A 26,974-nucleotide genomic window follows, 5' to 3' on the forward strand; every position below is an offset into this window, starting at 1 on the left:
CACGCAGTAGCATTTAATTCTACAGCTATTGCTACAGAAAAACCTGGATTTAAAGGCAGCTGCGGAAATGTCAGTGTTTCCTTCCCTTTTGGGATCGGATCCGATATTTACTTGGATTCATGGTTTGAGGTCACTTGCAATGAAACTTCGACCGCTCCAACAATTCTATTGAAAAGAATCAACATGGAGGTCTTGAATTTTTCATATGAATTGAAAGGTTCAACAATGTCGTAATCACATCTTCCTGGATATTAGTGTGAAGAAGGCCGCTTTGAGATTTGGCTCCGGAAAGCGGGGCGAGCAATCGTGGGATGGCGTCAACAGATTCTCCAAAAAGGGCATGGAACGAAGGGATGTTCTTCGTCAACAAACGGGGCGAAAGAACTTGTTGGGTCTGAGGGCAAGTCCGATTACCCGCTTTCAGCCATTTCTGGATAAAGGGTCTATCATATGTCTGCAAATCAACAAACTGAACTTATCAAAGAGTGAACTTTTTGTTTGTTTGTTTAAAACAGATAATAAAAATTCCAATATACCTGGCCTGAAGATAAAATAACGGGATCTCTCATAAGCTTTTTAGAAAGAGGACACACAAACTCTTGGGGGGGGCAGGACAGCGGTTCGTGTAATTTCAAAGACGACGTAACGGTGGACACCGTCGAACGTTTGTTAAACTTAACCGCTCTCAAAGCAGAAAGAACATCTCTGGCTTGATCGATGGAGTGGAGGTTGTAATCCTCATCGTCGACGATGGTCTTAACCAGCCTCTGGAGTTGTTTCTTCAACTCCGCCGCCCTAGCTCTGGCTGTTGGATCGGAACTTAATAAACCAGTTTTAGCCATTCGATTGTTTCCGACGTTACCACCACCACCACTCAAAAAAGGCGCTAGTCAATAATAATGGTAAGAGAAAGAATGGGAGAATAAGAATACTGAGTTCTATTCTCTCCTTTTATGGCGGTCAATGGAATAATTTTACAGCAAGATTATGGCCTTTTTCCGGCGTTGTTTTCGTATCAAATGAACGTGTTAAAATATCATTCAAGAGAAACATAACTCTTGAGGAACTGATAACGAAGATTTCGAGGAAGGTTCATGTTGGAAGTAGTAGAAGAATATCGTCGTTGCAATACATATTTCCAACATCATTGTTGCCATTAACTTATACAACTTTCGAACTATCGAACAATGATGATGTTGAAATGATGGTTGATTATCAAAGTAATTATTCAGATGATGATATTGAGATGTATGCAAAGTTTGTTCAAGTGCGTGCTGTTCGGGGTCAGTCATTAAGCTCCCACTATGGGCTGGCTGAACAAGTTGATCAAGTTGACAGCCCGACTACAATAATATGTAATGATTTTAACGCCATAATGGGAATCCGCATTATGGTGCCGTCACATCAACTTCAATGGGGAGATATTCATCCGTAACTCCTTACATATGTACCAAGATGGGTCCACAAACAATCCGTATGGCAACATCGCGTCCAGTTCAAGGGGAAGACATTCATCTGCAAATTTCTTTGACCTTAATATGGAGATGCCATCGACGCAACAATCTGTGCAGTTTCCATTTGACACGATGGCTTCAAGCTCCAGGGGAAGGCATTCCACTACGAGCTTTTTCGATCTCAATGACAATATGCCTTTTAGTTCAAGGGGAAGACGTGCAAATAGTATGTTCTTCGACCTAAATGTGGAGAGCATGGAGGAACCATCATCTCCACCAGAAGAACTGCTTCGTGAACCTGGTGTGGATGGTACTGAGACTGGACTATTCATTGAAGTTCCATTAAATGTGGCACAAACTGACCCTCCAGCACACATGTATGAAGTTGATTATGGTGCAATATACATGCTAGAATTTGCAGATATGCCTAATCTCGGTAACTATGGATATTACTCATCAATAAATAATGGTGAGTTATCTTTAGGCATAGAGTTTTCAAGCAAAGAAGAAGCGATGATGGCTATAAAAAATTACAATATCCGTAATTCTGTTCAATCGAGAGTCGACTGCTCCACGATAGAAAAATATGTATGCTACTGTTCCTGACGCGAAAACGGATGCAATTGGATGGTTCATATATCGAAGAGGAAGAGGAAAAACAACAGATGAGAACTAACATTATACAACGATCCTAACACATGTTGTGCTGGAGGGGTCAACCAAGATCATCCCAACTTGGACTCTGAAGTGATATGCCAAGTCATCATGCCCATGGTAAAAGCAAGCTCTCATATAGTTGTTGCTGTGTTGATTTCAGCTATACAATCGCAATATGGGTACATTTTCTCCTATAAAAAAGCTTGGTTGGCAAAATAAAATGTCATTGTCAAACTTCATGGCGAATGAGATGCATCTTACAACGAACTTTCATGCTGGTACGAAGGTTGAATCCTGGGAAAATTGTGGACTTCGAAACCTCCTATGCATACCATAATGATTGAGTTCTTCGCGATCAATGTCAATTCTATCGGGTTTTTTAGACTTACTCACAATGCGTTAATGCTGTCAAATATTGCAAGCCTATGGTCTAGATCGACGAGACTTTCTTGTATGTAAAATACAAGCAAGTTTTATTATTGGCAGTTGTCCAAGTGGCAATCACAACATTATTTCAGTTGTTTTTGCTCTTGTTGAAAGAGAAGATATAGATTCTTGGGCTTTTTCCTCCGAAACTTATGTGCACATGTTATCACGAGGGAAAATATATGTGTCATTTCAGATCGCGGAGCTGGGATCAAAGCAGCAATGGAGTCTTTGGGTCCAATGTGGCAACCACCGTTTGTCCAACATAGGTATTGTCTCCGACACATTGCTGCGAACTACCATGGAAGGAACAAGAAGAATGATGAGCATCAATTAATTGTGCGCATGGGTAAGTGAAACTGATGTAGTTTGTTTTCTTTCGATCATTTTAATTTTGCAAAGAAAGAAAGTTAGTAAGTTATATATTTTTTGATCAGGTTATGAACTACTTCCTCAAACGTTTGAATCAGTGCTTCAAGATTTGCGGGCGAAAAACGAGGAAGGATATGATTACATCAGCCTCATCGATAAATAAATGTGGACGAACGCATATGATGGTGGATATCGATATTGACACATGACGACTAATTTGGCTGAGGCAATCAATTCAACCTTAAAGGGTGCACGTCACTTACCTGTAGCGGCTTTGGTAAAAACTACATATTTTTGTTTGGGGGCGCTTTTTGAGAAGCTCAAGGGACAAGCTCAAACCTGGATGCAAGGCGGTCATGTCTATCACCCTAGATTAGTTGCAGATCTACAAAAAAAATTGATGCATCAAATGAAATGTATGTATCAAGTTTCTCTAGAAGACATGAAATGTTTCGTGTCACAGAGTTGCCGCGACCTCTTCAAGGGATTAAAGTTGTGTTGTTAAGAGTACATTTACGGGACAGAACGTGCGACTACAAGTTTTTTCAAGCTTTGAAGTATCCATGCTCTCATGTGATAGCAGCTTGCTCGCATACACGTCAAGACTATAACTGTTTTGTGGATCCCGTATATCTACTATCTGAAGTTTTTAAGGTATACGAATTTGAGTTCCCCCTATAGGTAATGATAAAGACCCTGATGAGGTTCTGGATTGGCTTCCGATTGTACCAAATCCAACTTTATTGAGGGAGAGTGGTCGTCCAAAATCAAATCGAATTCATTGTGATATGGATATTCGAGAAAGATCTAGACAAGACAGACGATGTGGGCATTGTAGAAACCCATGACACACTAGAAAAACATGTCCACTTCTGCTGTCATCAAGTAACAATTGATGAGGAACTGATGTGGTTGTTTATCAAATAAGAATTCTTGTACTTAATTTGCATTTACTTCAAGTTATTGTCATTCGATCTTACAGTAAGTGAAAAACTGAAGAAAGTTATCGAACACAATTATTAAATTTTATCAAAATAATAAAAATTTGGCATTTGAATATAATTTTAAATACAACAAACTTACAATAAGTATTAAATGATAAATGATAAACAAATTAAAATAACTGATATTAAATGGTAATAAACAAAATTAACCAAAATACATTAACAAAAAATCCAACAAATTTAACAAAATAAATTAAAATAAATCCAACAAAATTAATGAAATAAAGTAAGTATTAAATGATAAATAATAAAAAATTACAATAAAAAAGTCCAATAAACAACTAAATACAAATATAAAAAAAATCTATCGATGTCTACGACACGAATGTGTTCCGCAGGGCGGTGGCTGTCGGTCTCGAGGAGGATTTCTTCGTATCAGTGGTTGTGACTCCTCGCTGTCATCATCGTCGTCATCGTCATCGTGAGTAGCTACATTAGGTTGATGAGGAGCTGATGACGATGAAGCACCTCCATAGAATAAGGACCTTGGAGGTGTATGACTGACTATCCCACCGGCCTGCGAAAATTGGGAAAACTCATAAAACCCAGACATCGTTGAGTGTGAAAACTGTACAGGAGGTGTCTGTGCTGCAGCCATGGGTGATGAGGTTGAACCCGCCAAAATGTGGGCATATGAACACCAAGTCGGATCTACAAACATAGACTCATAATATCCTCCAGGAGGGGTCATAAAACTCTGTGATGGTGGTGGCAACAGGGTCATAAAACCAGGTGGCGGTGGCGATATCGGGTAAGGGAACGACGGTGGCGACATCACATATGGCTGCAGTATGTAAGTCGCTGTAGATGGTGACTGCTGTGAAGGTCCTGCAGGTGCAGCTGAGGATGAACCAGAAGCACCTGTTCTCCGTCCATGAGTCGAGGGACGATGGTGCTGTATTGGCGAACGTCTCTATTGACATCGTTGAAAGGTCTGCCCTCGTACATCCTTGGAAAGAAGAAACAATTTCCCGTTACTGTTAAACCACTCATAATAACCGTCAGCAGCCATGAAGAGGTCAGTAAAAATGGGCTCTCTACGGGGAAGGTGCCGATGTCGATCCTCCCACAGCACGACCCACTCATGATGCCTCACCAGCCAATCTGTATCGGTCTTGCCGCGTCTATCTGTGCTATGCAACTAGTCCATGTTGTGAGGTGCTTCCGGAATTGGTTGAAAACAACCAAATTTCTGGAGCACGCGATCAGTGGAGTGCCACTCGACGATCGCATAACAGATCAAAGGGATCATCGCCATCCAAACATCTAATGGGCCCCTCAACTTAGGTGGGATCACGATCCTCACATCATCATTAGAATATGACACACATTCAAACTAAAACATATATATATATATCATTTTTATCAAAATAATAATCTAATTATACAACCATAATCTAAAATCGATTTTTAAACATTAAAATGCATACATGTTTGCCAATCTTCTGATCGATTAGCACCCTAATTTTTTCTAAATCATCAGGTAGCTACTGATGATTTTTCCTATCAGTAGACCACATATTCAAGGAAAACAAAATTTATTATACAGTGTATAAAATGATTAATATATGAAATCAGTTTTATAATTACCTCAATAGTAGCAGAAATACGAATGGGTTCTTGACAAAGGGACATAAAAAGGGCAATCGATACCATGCCCAAGACTGCACCAGCAGGAGACATCCGTCGATAGCATTTTTCTTGTAGTCAGTGGCTCAACACATCTCCCTGTACAGGAAAGCCAAAACTGCCAAGCTTCAACTGAGTGATCCGGCCAGACGAAAGTCGCCAAGATGTCGCAACCACATACAGTGAACTTGGTTGTGCGATTTATCCGGCATCAGTAACCCTCATATCAGCTGCAGTATGCATGCTCATGCATACATTTTAACTTCATCAGCAGAGGCGTCATCGCTTAACTCCCGAAAAATGGCATCTAACCAATTTAACAGTATCCGACCACCGTTAAAATTTTCCGGGACACGTTCTAGATAGTCCCGACACAAAGCAGTCCATGAACCGTGCGCCATCCCCAATATCACATCTCCATCCACCGGAAGCCCCAGGTGCATAGAAATATCCTCAAGTGTAATCGTGCACTCTCCATACGGAAGATGGAATGTGTGGGTCTCCGGCCTCCACCGCTCCTCTAAGGCAAAAATAAGGTATGGTTCTATCTTACAATGACCCTCATATCTACCTATGTGACTGAATCCAGCCTCTACTAAATACGGCAAGACACGATTAGGTATCACTAACTTAAGATTCCTAATAAAATGATCTAATACACGATCTTTCTCCTAAAATTAAATAATTACACAAATTAATTTTTAAACTAATAATCATGTATTAAATAAATAAAAAAATATTACTAATAATTTAAATTATATTAAAACGTTAAAATGTTACCGTATCAACAAAATGTCGCGATATATGATTTCTATCCAAGCGAAGTATACCTCCTTCTATTTTATATCTGCAAAAAAATTAATTAAATAAAATATTAAAAAATTTAAATACTTAAATAAATTAAAAACAAAATATTAAATATAATAAAATATACCTTAAACAGTCAAAATAGAAGATAAGAATATTTGAGAGAAGTTGAGAGGATTTAGTGTAATGAAAGTGATTGAGAATGGGGGTATTTATAGGGAGGGGGTAGGGTGTGAACGGCCGAGATAAGGGGTAAGCGCCTTTCTGACGCGTGCCAGCATTAAAGGTAAAGTGCGGCCCCTGCCTCGCACTATACCCCACGTAGCGCCAGATCAACGTAAAGCGTGCTGTAGGGGGCGCGCCTTACCCCACGTGGTTCCATATCAACGTAAAGCATGCTGCAAGGGGCGTGCCTTACTGCAAAGGGCGTTAGATCGAGAAAAATAATCTGAAGGATACCTGATAGGGAATATTATAGGGTAAAAGTGATATTTCGGGAAAAACGCTCAACATTATCCTGTGCCTATACCTAATTTTGCATTAAAAAAAAGCCAATTACTGTCAACTTTGGGCTATTTGACATAACTGACACCGTTTTTTTTAATTTTCCCTTTCTGACACCGTTTGACTAATATTTCCAGAAGTCGCACCCTTTCTGCTGAGTTGGCAAAGGCGCGTCCCCGGGGACGCGCTTTACCCGTGTTTTCGCTGAGTTGGATGCCACGTGTGGAAGGCGCATCCCCAGGGACGCGCCTTTGCCAACTCAGCAGACACGTATTTTGTTTAATAATAAATAGTTTATTTTTATTATTATTATTATAAATTAATAATATATTATGTAAAATGTTTCGATTATAATGTAAGAATTATCAAATGTATTTTGTTAATGTGTGTTAAAGGTGGAGTGAATTATCTACATTAATATGATATAACAATATATGAAAACCAGTTTTGACTTTATTGTAGTTATAGGAAAAATGTATGAAATTATAATATTACACATATGGTTATATTATTATTTTTGATTTTGATTATCGATCTATTAATTTTATCAGTTAATTATTTAAATGTTATCAATCTAGTCATCTCATATCAATATTTAACGAAAATATTGATGCATACGTTAATAAATTAGTATAATTACATATTTAATCTTCAAGACTTACATATTTTATAAAATTAGTCTTATTGAAAATTTAATTTAATAAATTTAATCCTCCAATCAGAACATGAAATGTGTCATCGTATACATAAAATTTTTAATAACTTTTAATTTGTTTAATTTAATATTTTTCTCTACTTAGAAGGTGGAATTATTATTATATTTTAAAAAAAATTATAACTAATAATATTAATTATTATATTAAATAAATATATTAAATATTTATGTATTTAAAAGTTAAAAAAAAAATTATTTAGGTGTACATACATTGACAAATTATAAATGCAATAACATTAAATTATTAGAAACAAAAACATTCATTTAAATACAATATTAATTACATAAGAGTTAACGGTTATATGATGATAACAGAGCTGGACATTTTTTTCTATTGTGCCCGATGTTTCTACAATGCCCACATCGTTTTTGTTCTGTTGACTTCTCCCGAATATCCATATCACAATGTATTCTGGTAGATTTTGGACGACCTGAGTCCCTCAATAGCAATGGATCTGGTACAATTGTAAGCCAAGTTTGAATCTCATTTGGGTCTCTTTCGTTTCCTATGGGCGGAAACTCAAATTCATATACCTTGAATACTTGTGAAAGTTGGTATACGGGATCAACATAATTTTTGTAGTCCAAATGCGAATGTGAGCAAGCAGCAATGACATGAGAGCATGGATATTTGAGTGCTTGAAAGAAACCACAATCGCACCACCTCTCTTGCAGATTAACTCTGAAAGAGTTAGCTTCAATCCCTTGCAGGGGACGTGGCATTTCGGTTACACGAAACAATTCACGGGTGCGAGAAAAATTTGTAACTAACATCCCATTTGATGCAGCCACTTTTTTCTGTAAATCAACTACTAGTCTTGGGTGGTAAATATGTCCATTTTGCATCCAAGTAAGAGCTTGTCCACCGAGCTTTGCAAAGAGTTGACCCAAACGAAAATAAGTCGTTTTAACCAACGCCATGACTGGTAAATGACGCGCCCCTTTAAGGTTGAATTTATTGCTTCAGCCAAGTTTGTTGTCATATGACCATAGTGATACCCCCGTCATATGCATTTGTCCACATTTCTTTGCTGATGTCCATAATGTACTCGCACCCCTTCTTATTTTGCCAAACAGCTCTTGTAGTATCGACTCAAACCTTTGAGGTAAGAGTTCGTAACCTAAGCCATTAGGAATATGTAATAGTTAATATGAAGTATAAATAAGTAATAAGAAATTGATAGAAAAATTGGGAAAAAAACATACCCATCCGCACGACTAACTGACGTTCATCGTTCTTCTTGTATTTTCCGTAATAGTTTGCAGCAATATGACGGACACAATAACGATGTTGAACATGTGGAGGTCTATACATTGTACCCAAAGAGTCCATTGCTGCTTTATCCCGGCTCCTCGGTCTGAAATAATGCATACTCGTTCCCTGGTGACAACATGTAAACGTAAATTTTTAAGGAAAAAAGCCCAAGACTCAGTGTCTTCTCCTTGAACGAGGGCAAACGCAACAGGAAGAATATTGCGGTTTCCATCTTGGACCACAGCCAATAATAAAACTTGCTTGTATTTCCCATACAAGAAAGTACCATCAATTGGACAATTGGTTTACAGTACTTGACTGCATTAATACACTGAGGGTAAGTCCAAAAGACTCAGTAAAATTGGCAGCGATCGCGAACATTCGATCATTCACGTAATGATGTTGAGTTTCGAACTCAACAATTGTCCCAGGATTAAGTCTTTGCACAACATGAAACCAACTGGGCAGCTCGTTGTAAGAGGAATCCCATTCGCCATGAAGTTTGCAAATGGCATTCTGTTTTGCCAACCACGCTTTTTATATGAGAGTACCCATATGTGACTGTATAGCAGAAATCAACACTGCAACAGCTATGAGAGCTTTGCTTCACAATGGGCATGATTGCTTGAAATAATGTTGGAGTCCAAGTTGGGATGATCCTGGTTTATACCTGTTGCACAACATGTATGAGGACCGTTGTATCTGGTTAGTTCCCATAAGTTGTTCTTCCTCTTCCTTTGATACACGGAACATCCATTGACATCCGTTGTCACGTTGGACGCAGTAGCAGACATATTTCTCCGTGTTAGATCGATCAAACTCGGGACTGAACTGAGTTACGAATATTGTAACTCTTTATTGCCATCATTGCTTCCTCCTTCGATGCGAACTCCATTCCAATATGTAAATTACCGTCATTGACTGATGATTGAAGTCATAGTTGCCAACATCAGGAAGATCTGGAAATTCAGGCTCATACATTGCATCATAATCAGCCTCATACATATGTGCAGGAAGTTCGGCTGGTGTTGTATTATCGGAACGTCCCTCGTCATCATCAGAATGTACGTTAAACTGTGGTGAGTCAGGTTCAACGAATAATCCTGTTTCAGCATCTGCACCTGGCTCCCGAAGAGGTTTTTCTGGTGGAGATGAGGGTTCCTCCGATAATCCAATGTTGAGGTCAAATAAGTTTCCGCTTGCGTGTCCTCCCCTTGAACTTGAGGCCATTGTATCATGTGGGATGTGAATAGACTGTCGTCTCGTTGGCATTTCCATATAAGTCGAAAACATTGGCAGTGAATGTCTGCCCCTTGAAGTAGAAGAGATGTTGCCATATGGATTGGTGAAGCCACGTGGGTTGAGATCATAAGCAGTTGCAGATGAATGCCTTCCTATTGAACTTGATGGCATGGTATGGCGTTGGATCCGCCATTAATGATGTGAAATCATTACAGATCAGTTGTGTCGGGCTATCAACTTGATCAGTTGATATGTAATGCCAAAGTGAGAGGAATATGAGAGACCACGAGTTGCACAAACCTCAATAAAAGTGGCATACATTTCAATAAGAGATTGTGAACTCCCCATATGAGCATCAACCATCATAGAAACATCATCATCGTTTGAAAGCTGAAATGATGTATACGTGAGCGGAAAAAGTTCAGTAGGAAATCTGCACTGAAGTGAAGATAGTCTTATCTGGCCTACACGAATCTTTAACGAAATTTTGTGATTAACTCCTCAATTGTGATGTTTCTTCAAGGTTAAGGGGATATAATGATCTGACTCAAAAACAACCCCCTCTTCAGCTTCCTTAATTTCTCCATCATACAAAACAACAGTAGAAAGACGACTCATTTTCATAGAATTTGAGAATTTAGAGTTTGGGAATTTGAGAATTTGAAGATTGTGAACTGAAGTTTGTTTGAAAGTTTATAATACGTTGCATATAATAGTGTCTATAATCGGAGTACTATTCATGAAGGCGCGTTCCCGGGGCGCTTCTTCCATTATTTCGTCAGAGAATATGTTATCATTGCCCTATTATGTCACTCATGTCCTCGGGGACACTAGATATCAGTACCTATTATTTCACTATTCACATGAAGGCGTTCCCGGGGGCGCGCCTTCCATTATTTCATCAGAGAAATATGTTATCATTGCCCCTATTTGTCACTCATGTCCCTCGGGGACACTAGATATATCAGTACCTATTATTTCTCAGGGGACATGAAGGCGCGTTCCCGGGGGCGCGCCTTCCATTATTTTGTCATAGAAATTTTATCATTTCCCTATTCACTCATGTCCCTCGGGGACAGATATATCAGTAAATCAGGTAATTATAACCAAAATTAACTTCTTTTGAAAGTTCAGCAAGTTAAGAATAACTTAATTAAACGTTATGTGAAGTTTGAATAAATTAGATAATGTATGGATAAATTGAATAATGTGAAAGAAGTTGATGTGACATTGAAATTGTATGGAATGAGCATTGAAATGTGACATTGAAATTGCCAATTCACCCCTCTTGGCCGATTCCGTCGATCGATGAACTCAACATAAGTTGATTTTAATGTATACGTTTTAATATATATATGATAAAATCATATGTGGATAAATTAATTTCAATTTAAGTATTGTGAACTATAATTGGAATATAACTTTTAATTTTGAATACAATTGGAATATTAAGTTGAAATTTAATGTTAAATTTCGAATACTATAATTTATATTTTAAATTTAAATTTGAATAATATTATTTTTATTTTTATTTTAAATTTAAATTTAAATTTCGAATAATATAATTTGTATTTTAAAAACATTTATCAAACATTTAATGTTAAATGTGAATAAAAAATAACATTAAAAAATATGTATGTAACAACCATGAAACATTTAAATAACATAACCAAATTACATAAAATTCTGAAATATAATTATTTAAATAACATTAAATATAACGGGATCACCGATGTCGTCTTCGCGAATGAGTTCCACATGGCGGTGGTTGTCTATTTCGTGGAGGATTTCTTCGTGGAACTTGTTCTTCAGTCTCCTCATCTTCACTATCATCATCAGCAACATTTTCTTCATTTGGTGTAGATGACGCTGAAGGGGCTGAAGGGCCTGTATAAAATAACGACCCTGGAGGAGTGCTAGTAACAATCCCACCGCTCCCCGGGAACTGTGAAAACTGTGGAAACATTGGCATCGATGTCTGTGATCCAGATGGAGATTGAGGTGTCTGCGGAGAAGCACCACCAGCCAAATAAGATGCATATGAACCATATGCTGGATCATTAAACATAGTCGTATATGCACCTCCATATGGTATAAAACCGTGCGGGCTAGGCAATTAACCTGGCGGGCTAGGAATGTAACCCTGCGGGCTCGGAATGTAACCCTGCGGGCTCGGAATGTAACCCTGCGGAGATGGCATATAAACTGGTGGGCTTGGCATATGAAGTGGAGGGCTGGGCATGTACCCCTGCGGCATCGACGAATAAGGATGTTGTGGTGGGACTGATGCAGAACCGGTAGCGCCTTCTCTCCGTCCACGCGTCGGGGGACGATGATATTGAGACGGTTGACATCTTTCTCGGCGCCTAGGAATGTTAACCCCTCGTGCTTCCGCCGAAAGTAGAAACGGCTTCCCATTTTCATTAAACCAGTCCATATAGTTATCCGTAACCATATGACCAGTTTCAGCGTAATATTGTCGAGGGGCCACCAGTGTATATCGGTTCTCCCAAAGCATAATCCAATCTCTGTGTCTCACCACCCAGTTAACATCTTTCTTTCCTCGTCTATCTATGTTATGCACGTCGTCTAAATTCCTAGGAGCTCTAGGAATATATTGCGTACAACCATACTGACGGAGCACGCGATCAACTGGATGCCACTCAATAATAGCATAACATATAAGAGGTATAACTGATATCCATACCTCTAATGACCCACTAAGGTGGGGTGGGATGCAAGCTTTCACTTCATCGCTCGCATAAGGTATCCACTGAAACTGAAATATAAATATTCAATTATAAAATATTCTAATTATATCTAACATTTTAAATTAAAATATTAATAATTAAACAAATTTAAAAACATACCTCAGACCCAGCTTTCATATAATAAGTAAACGAATTTCCTCTAACCCAGTAGGATACTTTTATGGTCCTTTCTTTTCATCGACCACCTATGAAATATATATATATAAACTAAATATCACCCTATTTAATTGAAAATATTTAAATCAAAATTTAGTTCGAAAATTACCTCAACAATAAGGGGAATACGTATGGTTCATTCACGATCGGGCATAAGAAAGGCATGCGGAACCACGCCCATGATTGTAGAAGCAGAAGACATCCACCGATAGCAGTTTTCTTATAATTCGTCGCCCAACACATTTCTCTAAAGAGAAATGCCAAAACTGCAGCACCCCAACTATCTTCCAGCTTCATCAAAATCGATCAGATGCCGCAACCACATACAATGCACCTGGTTGCGAGATTTGTCGGGCATCAATATTCCTCCAATTATTCGTAGAATATATGCCGAGCACATGCCTTTGCTTGATCCTCTGAAGCATTTCATTTAAAACCTCAAATTAGCTTTCAACCAAGATAAAGCTATTCTACCTCCATTAAACTCTGGCGGAGCAGCTCCAAGATAATCAATGCACATTGATTGCCAATCACCATCCGCCATACCACACATCATATTTCTGTCGACGGGAAGCCCCAGATGCATAGAGACATCCTCCAATGTAATTGTCGCCTCTCCACATGGAAGGTGAAAAGTGTGTGTGTCTCGGGCCTCCACCTCTCAATCAGTGCAGAAATTAGGACAGGTTCGAGTTTGCAACCGCCTATAATGTTGCAATATACCCGAACCGGCAGAAGCCAAATATGGCAAAATACGTTCCGGTGTCGGTATACGTGGATTTTTAATAAAAGTCTCTAAAATACGATCAGCATCCTAAATAATATACATTATAAAAAATAAAATTAATATAAATTCATAATAACTTTAAAATAAAAATAAATTTAAATAGTAACATTAATTATAAAAAATATTACCATATCGCTAAAATGTCTGGAGATATGATCAATATCCAATCGCAACAGCATTTCGTTTTCAATTATAACTGTAGACAAAAATAATTAGCAAAAAAAATTAATAATTCTAAATAAATAATAATTATATAAATATTATTTTAATAAAAAATAATATTTACATAAATATATTAATATAAAAAATAATAACTATTTAAAAAAATACTAACATAAAAATAAATTTCTTACCACTAATAACAAATTTAAAACTCAAATAGTTGGAGAATTTGAGTTATATAAAAGAGGAGAATATGATTTTGGTGTGAAGAATGAGAGAGGGTTGAGGGGGTTTATATAGGGGAGGAGGAGGGGTAGTTAGGAAAAACGGATGGGGGCATTTATGACATTTAATGGAAGGCGCGTCCCCGGGGATGCGCCTTCCACACGTGGCATCCAACTCAGCTAAAACACGGGTAAAGCGCGTCCCCGGGGACACGCCTTTGCCAACTCAGCAGAAAGGGTGCTACTTCTGGAAATATTGGTCAAACGGTGTCAGAAAGGGAAAATTTAAAAAAAAAACGGTGTCAATTATGTCAAATAGCCTCAACTTTGAACACCTACATGCATCATGTGGGTATATTGGTTTCAAGTACAAATTTTGAGTTCGTCCCGCCCTACATTATAAAAGAAACAGTCCAAGCTTTTTATTTTTAAAATTAGATGTCTCAACTAAATTAGGAACCCAACAGACACACAAACCACTTTTTTAAATAAGTTTGATTATTTAATATATTAATTGTGAAATTATCTTTTAATAAGTGATTTTAATCTACTATGTATCTATATATAATATAGTAAATCTATCTATATTTATTTATTTATTGTTCCACATAAATTATAGATTCTAGTCTATAGTAATAGCACTAATTAATTAAATGTTATTTATCTTTTGACATATGTAAACCATTATTTCTTACGTAAATGATACTTAAATGTTATCATTTTTTTCATTCTTTCTTTTCTTTCGGCTTAATATTTTTCAAAATTAAAAAAAAAAAACAATAATAAAAGCTTCAACATTGTCTTATCTCAACTTGCAATCTCTATTCTTTGATAATTATAGAATTCAAATATTTTTTTTTCTCCTCCTTTACTATCTCTTCATAGTTTCAAATTTAAAATGAAATACTCAAATGTCAATTAAACAAAGAGAGACCGAGAAGATGGGTTTTAAAGGAAAGTTTTAAGGGATTTTTACATAAATTTACTCAAAAGGTTAAGACAATTAATAGATGGGTAATAGAAAAATTAAAAAAAATAATCAAAATGTCTTAAAACTAGATGACTAAAACAAAAACAAAGACAAAAGTTTTGAGGGATTTGGAAGTGGGTGCATTCTGAGTCCTCCTGTCCCAACCAATAAGGGTTGTCGTCTAAAATGGGGGACTGCTGTTGTTTCCACGTGTTGTTAGAAGGATGCTTCCAACTACATTTCTCCAGATTCCTCCTCAACTTCAAATTTTTTGTGATTACTATTAATTGTTCCTTCAAATCTGTCTTTCTCCCAGTTTTATTTCTTCAACCATTCCCAGTGAATTTCATTAATACAATTTATTTTTAATTATTTACCACAAACCGTATAGATTTTTTTAGTCTCTCTAATTAACTCTAAAATTCTTTGGACTTTAGTCATTAATAATTTGAATATTTCATTGAACTTTTTTCGAAGTCTTTTTTTTTTGTTATTATTAAGCTTTAGTTTATTTCAATAAGCGATTATCACACTACAAATTTGATCTGGCATGGGGAAACAAAGATAGTTTAAGACATCCCATCATTCTAAAGGTAGGTTAAATGGTGTTAATATTCTTATTCTTTTAACACTATCTTCTTTCCAAAAACACATATACGTGACTTAATTTGAGTACATGATACCATGTCATTCCAAGACTTAAAATTGCAATGTACGAGGATTTTGTTAAGTAAAATCTTTGTTCAATTAAACAAGGAATAATGGCATTAATCCCGTGTACTTTAGAGAATGCCTTAATATAATACCTCTACTTTATAAATGTCTAATATATTTATGTACTTTAATTATTTTTTTATTAAGTTAAGGTGATTACAAAATAGTATATGTTCTAAATACTATCTCAACCGACTCTTAGGGGGAAAAGCTGACTAGTTGCAACAATGAGGTTTTTGAAAAGATTTTTAATGAAATGTTGGGAGTCGCTATCAATCATTTTAAGGTACGATTGGAATACCTAAAATCGGCTAATTTTAATAAAACATTTTATTTTATCAAAAATACCAAATTTGGGTTTGGGAAAAAAAACAGGTTTAGGAGTCGGTTACGCGTGAGGAAGAGTTAGCACCACACAACATCCAAAAATTGATACCTAGTTGATTACCCTATATTTAAAATTGGAAATTTTGAGTTCAATGTTTTATTTAATTTAAAATTCATTATGGATGCCAAGTTTAGAAAATGATGTCGGTTTACTAAGATTAATAACGACCATCCTTGAGCATTTTATGTGAAAACTTCGTTATTGATCTAAGTAAACAAACATTGCCTTAAAGTTTAAGAAATCATGATATGTGTTTCGAAAAAGATGTTGATTTACTTCGGAAATTACCAGTGGTCACCCCCTGAGCATAACACGGAGGATACACTACTAATTAATTGATAAATGAATATTGCCGTATTATTTTAAAATCAAGATGTAACCAAACAAGTAGTTAAACCTAATTATGCTAGGTGGGTTAATTAAGGCAATCCTTGACTTAAAGTGTCAATTTATGAAAATTAAAGAACATAGAGGACTAAACCTAAAAATATAGGCTCTAATATTAATCCTAATTTATTTTAACCAATTATTGAATCAAATAATCGAAATGGATCCTCGAACATTTAATGTGAGGGTCAAATCAAATTATTCCCTAAATTAAAAAGTTCATTACTAAAGCGTGAGAAATCTAAATCTAAGGGTTAAATTTAAAATCTAAGGCTCTAATTATGAACTAAATTAAAGAGAATTAAATATAAAGGATTTATCCTACAATCTAATTAATCAAAGAAAAAATATTACAATAAAGTACATAAAAATCGAAATTAAATAATAAAAAATGTAAATACATAAAAAGAAAATGTAAATATACTAAAATTATTAATACAAATTTAAAATAAAAAACTAAACTAATTAATAATTTACAAATAAAACTAAATTAATATTAAGGTTAATTTAATGACAATTAGTTAAATGACTAAATTAAAACCAACAACATAATTAAAGGACCAAATAAAAAATAACAACCTTATAAACAGTAATCAAATTACAATAAATAATAATAAAAATGGCAAGATTGCAATAATTAAAAAACTGAATAGGGATTAAAATGCAAAAATACTTAAAAAAATAGAGGTACTAAAACATAAATTTCCCTTTTCAATTAAGATTATCATATTAAGAGAACTAAAGGCTAAATAACGTGAACGGGGTCTGTACATTTAAGTAAATTCATGAAATTAAAGAAATTAAGGACCGGTTTATAAATAAGCACTTAAACTTTAGGGACCCTAAATAGATTAATCCTAATTAACCTATATAAAAGACTAATTATAGTTTAACCTGAAACTATACCTAAACTAATTGCTCCCAACCCCCTCCTTTATTTTGAGAGTTTCTCTTATCTTCTCTCTTTCCCTCGACCGGCGCCCTTTGCAAATCTTAAAACCCCCCGGTCAACCACCACTCATGGTATATCGATACCCTACCCATGGTATCGATACCATATGAATGATTAATGCCCTACCCATGGTATCAATATCCTATAAAGGAGTATCGATACTACCTTCACAAAATTTCCTTGTTTTACTCTAGCTAAAGAACAATATCGGTACTGTCGACAGTTGTTTTCGTCCGAGTTTTTATAATAATATACTATTATTAATTATATATGTTATTATTATTATTATATATTAATTATATATATTATTATATTTATAAATATTATAAAAATCAAGGCCCAAATACCAAATAACCCAGGGCCCAATATTGTAAACATAAACCGGAACCCATTTACAGATGTTGACCCGGTTCAGACCCATACTCGGCCCATAACCAGTCCAAACCCAATTCCAGTCTAGGCCCGAGAAGCCCGAACTCAGCAGCTAGGGTTTTCATAACTCTTCTCCTGCGCCGTTTTTCCTCCTCATTCGTTCGATCAAGGGGAAAATGGAGGGTCCAGATCTTCCATCAGCTAGGGTTTTCACCCTAGCAGTCGTCGCCTCCAGTTTCAAGCACCACCGTTGTCACCATCAAATCTCACCCGAATACACAGTAAACCCAAAAGAACAATATGAACCGCATACCTCACTACCCTAGGGTGAGTTACCACCGTAGGTCTGGTGGCTCACCGGGTAGGGTCATTATTACGTCGAACTTGGAGGACTATAAATAGCCCCCATCACCTGCAAAAGAACACATAACAACGAGAGATAAACAAACACAAAACAGAGAGCAAGAAAGAGGCTACCACAACGATCCACAGCAGTATTCGAAAGCAAAGAGAGCAAATGAAGCCTTACCATCGTAGTCGGAGTAACTACCGCCTCCACGCTCCATTAGAGAAGGCGAAACACAGAAGGTAAATAGCCAGATCTACGATGTTTGGCTAAGTTTTAGGAAAAAGCAAGCCCAGACTTAGAACGAGGGGGTTCAAATCTTTATTTTGGGTAAGTTTGGTGTATTATGGCCACCGTGGGTGGTGGCCGGCGGCGACGAACGGCGACGGCATAAGGTTGTCGGTCGGTGGTAGTTATCCCTCAGGTGAGGGTTCTTTAGAGAGAGAATCGAGAGGGTTCTCTCGGTTTAGAGAGAGATGAGAGAAATGGGAGAAATGGCCCTTAGAGGGCTGGTTTTGGGCTATATATACCCTCTCCCGAACAACGTCATTTTGGGAGGGTATCTTTGTAATTTCTGCATGGGTCAACTACGCGCGTAATCCCTATGGCTTTGTAAGCTTTACGATTTGGTCCCGAAATCAGGTTTTGCATTTCTTTAATTTGGTTTCTTATTTTGTATATTTATATTTTAGTCCTTGTATACATATGTATATTTAGGTTAATTATATATTTAGTACCTACATATTAATAAGTTTATATTTTAACCTTTTTAGTAAATTAGGGTAAATTACATAATTAATACATAATTATAGTATTAATTCAAATTAATTAATTTCAATATTATATGTTTTAAATATAAAATTATTATATGATTAATTATTATTAGTATTTTAGGTTTATTATTATATATAATATATAATTTGATTTATATAGTTAATATTAATTATAAAAATAGGACAAATAATGTAACTCCCCCAACCCGTACCCGACCCGAATACAAGTCCGAGGTGTCACATTGACCGATCAAAACGTTTACTTTGACAAAATCCAATGAAATTCAATTAGACATTTCCAATAAAACCCAAATAATTTCTATAGTATAGAACGTATGGTTTTACAAATTGATCAGAGCGTTTCCAGTACAAATATTTTATCTTACATGCCAACTACATTTCATATGACAAAAATACATAATTTAAACCTATTTCTGATCTGAATTGTGGGAAGAAGAATCTGGCCTGTCTTGCTCCTCTAAACTTCTCTTTCTTGCTTTCCAGAACCTACGTGTGAAACACTCACACGCTAAGTCTATGACTTAGTGAGGCATTAAACACATTAAAGTAACTCTAACTATTTAATCATGCATGAACATATCATATCATATCATATCATGCTATCACACAAAACAATATAGCATTTCATATAATCAAATGTACACATATACACGTCATTCTTCATTTCCATCATTAACCTTATTCTTTTATCATTTATATCCTTTAATCATACCTTTTTATCGGATATATGACTCATTCAAACCATACACACATCATCATATCAATCATATAATACAATTCAGATCACAAAAACATATACTTTATAAGTAATATATATATTTATTGTTATCTCTTTGTTAGCCCATGTACATCTATGAGAACTGTAGATATATGAGTCTATTGAGGTTGTGTACTATACTGTCACTACAGCTCGTATGGGGTCCCACAAGGGGCTATGAATTTTGTCATGAAGGACCTATGTACTGTATTTGTCCCGAAGGACCACTCCTTAAGAACCATATACATATTTCAATGGATCACATATGTGTCTCATAAGATCGTGTAAATGTTCCAAATAATACATATATGTCCCGAAGGACCACGTAGAACCCTCGACTCTTGGCATGCCAACTATACCTCTAGCTCTCTTTACACATAACATGGGCATTTTCAATTATATCATTTCACATGTTCATATAAGCTCATAGCTTCTTTCACATATACATGTAGACATATAGCTTCTTTTCATGTAATTCATATAACTTTTCATATAATTCACATATCTCTTTTCATATTCTCATAGAACCATATAACTCATAGCTCATATATACATCACATAGCACATACTTCTCATAGACATATAAAAAACATAGATCCTCATCACATAACTTATATTACATAGAAAATAACATAACAATCCATATTCACATACTAACGGCTACCAACTATACTTATTTTCATGCATTCATAAAATCAGAACATGGAAATAGACTCATCGCAAGTCTAATTTCCATATAATCATATACTATAATCATATGCACTCACCTTGGCCTCACTAAGTTCCAATCCATTTTTATAATTTTCTCTCTTACGATCGAATCATAACTTGATAATCGTTCCGGGACTTGTTCGTGCTCGATATCTATATATTCATACATTGATACATATTAGTATCCAATTGATATACTCTAATCTATCATTTCTTATACCAAAAGAAAGGTTTATTTATATTTCCCCTTGAAGTGCATCGATGCATTCTACAGTGTATCGATGCATCCCTTAACATGTGCATCGATGCACTCCTTATGCATCGATGCACTAATTGCATTCGATGTTTCCATTTTTAAGGGGTGCATCGATGCACTTCCTGTGCATCGATACACACTGAACAATTTCTAGAAATTTACCCTTGATGCATCGGTACACATTGAATGTGCATCAATGCACATAGCCCAGAATTCCAATTTATGCCCGAAAATCCCCTCTTTTCAGCTTAATTACTTCATATATCATCCCCTTTCTTATTCTTAACTTACTTACTCATATTCAAACTCATTTATATTCATTTATCTCGTCTTGAAACTTAATATCCTTTCCTCTTTATTAACTTCAAGAATCATACCAGATTTTCAACATGTTTTAAAACTCATTTTATCACTTCATATCTCTTAATTTAACCATTGACAAGTCAAATTCAACTTCAAAATCTATTAACTCCTTCTATTTCACTAATTCACTTAAAAACTCTTCATATTTAATCCTTCATAACTCATCCATTTTGAAGTTTCAACAGACTTTAATCTCTAATTAATCTTTCTTAGCACCCCAAGAATCAAAACTAAGCTTAAAACTCAAGAATTAACCAACTGAAATTAAGCTTACCTTTGCCATGGAGCTTACTGGAAGAGAAGAGGAAGGAGACAACCCAAGCTCTAGAATTTTCTTTTTCTTTCTCACTCTTTCCACGTGTTTTATAAGCTCAAAAGAAAGATAAAAATATTTCTAGTCAAATGACCATTTTACCCTTTAATTTATTCAATAATTACCAAATAACCTTTCATATATCCAATAAATCATTGAACTATTCAATTATCATACTTTAATAACCAATTTCTGAAATTTTTCAATCTAGTCACTAACCCGATATTGAGGATGTTACAAATAATATTTATGTTTAATATTATTTAGTAATTATTTAATATTTATATTATTTTTAAATTAAATTTTTAATAACAAATTTATAAATACTGCAAAGACATTTAATTAATAAATATCGGTATCAATTTTGGGCGTCGTGGGAATGCTAATTCTTTTCCATACGTAACCGACTCCCAAATTCATTTTTCTAGTAAAGTAGACCCGAGTTGTATTATTTTAATAATATTCTTAAGAATTTTTATTAAAATAATATGATATTTTGGTGACAAATCTCACCAAATTAAAAGATTGGTGGTGACTCTACAATTTGGTGTTTAATATGATTCATGGAAGATAAACACTTACTTTTTCGAGACTAGTTACACTGTCTGGGGTGTACTATTTACACTCTCCGTCGCCAGGGCAGAGAAATGTCTCGACGGCTTAGCGACTCCGCTGGGGAATTTTTTTAAAAAATGAGAGTCCAGCCACCAATTTATTAATTATATGTCTTTGTAGTAAATAATAAATTTGTTTTAATTTTATTATAATTATTTTTATTATTTTACTAACTTTTGTTTTTTTATGTGTAAACAGATTTTAATTATGGGTTATTAAAATAGGATAATAGGTTGTACATTATAATTATTTTTATTTTATGGTTTTCCTCACCCACTGTGCTCTGCATTCATGACATGAGCTAAAACCCCGCTCTTATCCTATTTAAGTGAATGAGAAACTACTCCCTCGTGTGGTTTTCACCTCCGTATGGGATAGGGGACCATTCTGTGAGCTCACACCTTATGTTCCTCGTGTGGTTTTCACCTTCGTATGGACTTAAGGAGGTGTGTTCCTTCGAATTGAACTTAATCCAAAAGTCTATAATGGACTAGGATTGAGGGCTTGACAGTCCAAGGGGACACTAACAAAGGACAATATGTTGATCCTTTTTACTCTAGAGCCACAACTCAGCATATAGAAAACCTAGAACTGGAGTTTAGGTGAAACCTAACCCAAATAAGTTTTGTAAGTTTAGTACACAAGGAAAAGTACGTTGAATATTTTATTTTTATTTATTTTCTGAATAAATACATGCGAACTAGAAATCATGCAGTTAGGTTATTTTTCCAAACAAAGCATGGAACTAGAAACCAGTGTTTGTATATATTCTAAAAATGCATATATTAATTGTTCTATTTGCATTTGCATAATCATGGCATACTCAAGGGTGTTGATTCAAGAGTGATTATCATAATTAAAGGCTTTTATTATGGATAAAGGGTTTCATGATCAAGTAAACTATGAAGTAATAAAAGAAGGATATCTCGAGGAAGTTTTCAAAATAATGAAGGGCTACATATGCAAAAATCCTGTTAGACTGGTGCCAAATATATTTTATGGTAAGAACATCAATAGGAGTAGTCACAAGGGAGAGAATTTTTATAAATCTCAAGCAAGTTTTTTGAAAGACGAAAACAAGAAATTAAGCACAGAAGTCGAAGCCATGCTTGATGATTTCTGAAAAGTCAGTTAAACCTTCAAAGATGTTGGACTCGGAGGTACTCCTGAAGAATGGATGATATAAATCATTAAACTGAAGACTGATGTTGGTTACTGGAAAAAGATACATGAGGATCAAGCAAAGAAATTCTCCTATGATTTTCAAATTGCTGAAGAAATATATAATGCAACCATCACCAATTTGGAGAAATGTCAAGTTGAAAACCAGATATTGAAGAAGAACATAACCAACATGGAAACTTCATATCTGATCTATCAATATGAAATTAATGCTAAATTAAAATCCATTAGAGCTCAGAACCACACATTGCTGAAAATAGTGGATGATTATGGAGATCTGGTACAAGAACTTCTTGAACATATAGGTTCTCTGATAAAGGAAAATGAACAATATTGTCTGTAATTTCCGGAAATGGTAGACAAGGTTTGAGGAAAAGAAGATGACTTGAAGAAAGCTGATGCTCAAGCAAGTAAGGTAGCCCACAAGCTAGTGAACTTAGTTGGTTTCACGAGTGAACTAAAGCAGGATGGCAATAGGATTCTGGAGCATAAATGGAAATTAACTTGGCTTTTTAAGGAAATAGAGAAACTAGGAGGGAAAGCTATCCCTTATATGAAATGATCCTCTGGATGTATTGAAAAACCCTTTCTGGTTCAATGAAAGTTGTTTAAGATAATTACTCTTGAATTACACATAAATGGAAATTAACTTGGCTTTTTAAGGAAATAGAGAAACTAGGAGGGAAAGCTATCCCTTATATGAAATGATCCTCTGGATGTATTGAAAAACCCTTTCTGTGTTCAATGAAAGTTGTTTTAAGATAATTACTCTTGAATTACACCTTTTCATACATACATTTACATATACACTTTTGTATTCACAATCCTGTTCTGCATAGCATGATAGCATGTATCAATCATGAAAGCATGGGAATAATCAGTGAAATATTTTGGAATCAAGAGTTCTGAAAATCAGGGTAGGTCTTTAAAAGATTGAAAGCAATAAATGGAATATTAGCTCGAGTTGGGAGGATTGAGAAAATCCAAGAATAACTTATAGAAATCCAACGAGAAATGCTTGAAGAAACAAGAAAGTTCCAAGCTGAGTCCAGGGAACAAATGTCTAAGATAATGGGTATGATGGTTACTTTATTATACGGGGAGGAAATGTTAAAAGACCCTGTTGAGAATGAAAAGATAAAGGTCTCAGGAAAAAGTCTAATTTCAATGATATAATGACAAGTGATCAAGAACCTGTTGTGGAATATATAAATCCAACTCATTTTTACGAATAAGGAAATATGACAGATAGCATGGACATTTTGTATTCAGAGTTGTTACCCTTTCTATTTGAAAGTGGTCTTGTGAAACTCATTCCTCCTAGTACTTATTTGCATCAAAATTGGAAAAATATCAAGAATCCATGCAATTATCATAATGGAGATTTTGGTCATTCTATAGAAAATTGCATAATGCTAAAATTAAAGGTTCAAGACCTTATGGAAGAACGGTTGTTATGTTTCGAAAATGGGAAACCTAAGAACCTCAAGAATTCAAAGTTGATTAAAAAAGAGAAATTTTCAAGTCAAGACGATGGTCAAAAGTCAGACATTTAAAGCAAACATTTTCAGGAAAGCAATAGCAAATAAACGGTCATATCAAGGGAATCTTTACCTTGTTTTCCTTCAATCTCATGCAGCAAGTTATATGCCAAATTACATGAAGCGCAACTTATTGCCCCATGTCTGGCTAAACCTTTGGTACCGTCTTACCCAAGATGGTATAATAAAAGGGTCTTTTCTAAGTATCATGCTGGAATCCGAAGACACTCTATTGATAATTGTGGCAACTTCAAATGACGAATTCAATATCTTCTGACTCATGGAATTATAGAAGTGGATGCCAACAGTCAATCCATTTTGATTAAACATTTAGGAGTCAACTCTAGAAATAAAGCTGATGGTGTCAAAACAAATGGAAGACCAGGCAAAGTCAAGGAAAATGAAGTATGCGGGGCAGATTTAACTCTTGATACTTCTCTCAAACTAAAAAAAATGATGAAAAAATGTGAAATGAAAAAGAAAAAGGAAAGGTAATTTGAGACTGACCTACATGTTTAAAAAGAAATGAGACATATATAATCTTGGAGTTACTTACGTTAAATTTTTCAAAATCAAGGTAAACGGGGGGAAATTTAAAGAATGTTACTCCAGATACAGTTACAAGAAACATCAAGAATCAGGATACCACTATTGCTACCAAAAAGATTGGTTTTGAAATTCAAATTGAGCCCAATTATCAATCAGGAAAAATAATGATGAAATTTGATCAAGAGATAACTCAGGGGAAAGCTGAGATTTGTATGTCTAAAAGCTCATCCAAAGAAGCTACCCAAGAAATGGGGGCAAATATAGACAGAGATCCTGGTTTGATTATACACCCAACATCCAAGGAAAAATGAGGCAGTGGAAGTTTTTATTTAGCACTATTGTACCTTTCATTTTGTAGCATCTTGTTTGGATATGTTTTTGCTCCTTTCTCTGTATTTTGAAATAAAATATTTTGTTTTCAAGGTTATGAGCATTGAATCAATTGTGCAATCTTGAAGTTCTTTGAATATCATTAGATTAAAAACTCTTTACAATTAGAGTTATACATCCTTGACAAAAGTATCAAGATTGAGCACAAGAAAAAAAAAGGACCCTGATCTTTCCTCAGAAGAAATACATCCCAAATACTACCCTTTCCACAAAAATGAGGGAACTTTCTCCAATGTAAAGAATTAGACAAAAGGCTTGGTATTGATATTTAGAAGCATACAACATGGGACATCTTTTATGGCATAACGAAGCTGACTAGATTACCCTTTTTATTGATGAGATTCAACGATGAAACTTTGATAAATCTGGTTTAAGTTAGTTGTTGTAAATGGAAATTTGGTAACGAGATTTTCTGAATTTCACCAAAAACATAGACTATAACAGATTCTTTTAAAAAAAATTAGAGTCATAAATGTAATTAGCCCAATGATGGTTAATGTCGATAAAGCTGAATTCAGCAAGCCAAAATGGAAAAAGAAGAAGTTGTTGTAAAAAGAGTAGAATAATACCTGTTGTAGTCTATTTCACACATGTGCACACAAAAATCTCTTTGTTGTATAAATGTTTTCACACTGCTTTAGGTAGAATCAAAGATTTCTGAGAATTGAAATTGAGGTATTTTAGAAGGTCTAGTAACTGTTATGCTAAATTGTGTCATTTTGTATGCATCCGGTTAAAGATACCAAGTCAAGAAAATGAGGCATGTGACAATGTTCACAAAGATCAAGAAAGGAGTCACATCTTCATTAAGATGTAACCATAGAAAATAGGGAAGCCAACCTGAAACTAACCTCTCAATCTTGATACTTTTCAAATAACTATAACTCTGAAATAGTAAAAGTTGTTGATTCTTTTGATATTCTTTGAATTCATGCTTATGATTTGATTCTATTGTGAACCTGTAAGAAGCAGTATTTTACAAAATTATTTCATTCTTTGATAAGAAAGGAGGAAGAACATTTTCAAACAAAATTATCCCAAATGAGAAAGGATCTTGAAGCAAATTGATGTTTATTCTACCTCTTATTGAGAAGAAGAATTAACAAGGCCAGAATGATGAAGCATTTCATATTTTTGAAAGCAAGAAGCTTGAGAAACCAAAGTCTAGGGAATTGAACTTATAATGTTCCTTTGTGACAACTTGTCAAG

The 26,974-nt window shown here is 35.1% G+C and overlaps 1 protein-coding gene across 1 annotated transcript; it reads right to left on the minus strand.

Annotated features, from left to right (window-relative positions):
• Nucleotides 1-178: 178 nt before the first annotated feature.
• On the minus strand, nucleotides 179-18,514 carry LOC120177282 (U-box domain-containing protein 9-like). The gene is made up of 4 exons (XM_039183487.1): nucleotides 18,478-18,514; nucleotides 9,945-9,948; nucleotides 537-795; nucleotides 179-454 (listed from the first exon to the last, which is right to left on the minus strand). Exons 1-4 carry the CDS (start codon nucleotides 18,512-18,514, stop codon nucleotides 179-181), a joined length of 576 nt encoding a protein of 191 aa, XP_039039418.1.
• Nucleotides 18,515-26,974: the final 8,460 nt, after the last annotated feature.

Source organism: Hibiscus syriacus, unplaced genomic scaffold, assembly GCF_006381635.1.
Source record: "Hibiscus syriacus cultivar Baekdansim isolate YM2019G1 unplaced genomic scaffold, ASM638163v2 tig00112285_pilon, whole genome shotgun sequence".
Taxonomy (NCBI): domain Eukaryota; kingdom Viridiplantae; phylum Streptophyta; class Magnoliopsida; order Malvales; family Malvaceae; genus Hibiscus; species Hibiscus syriacus.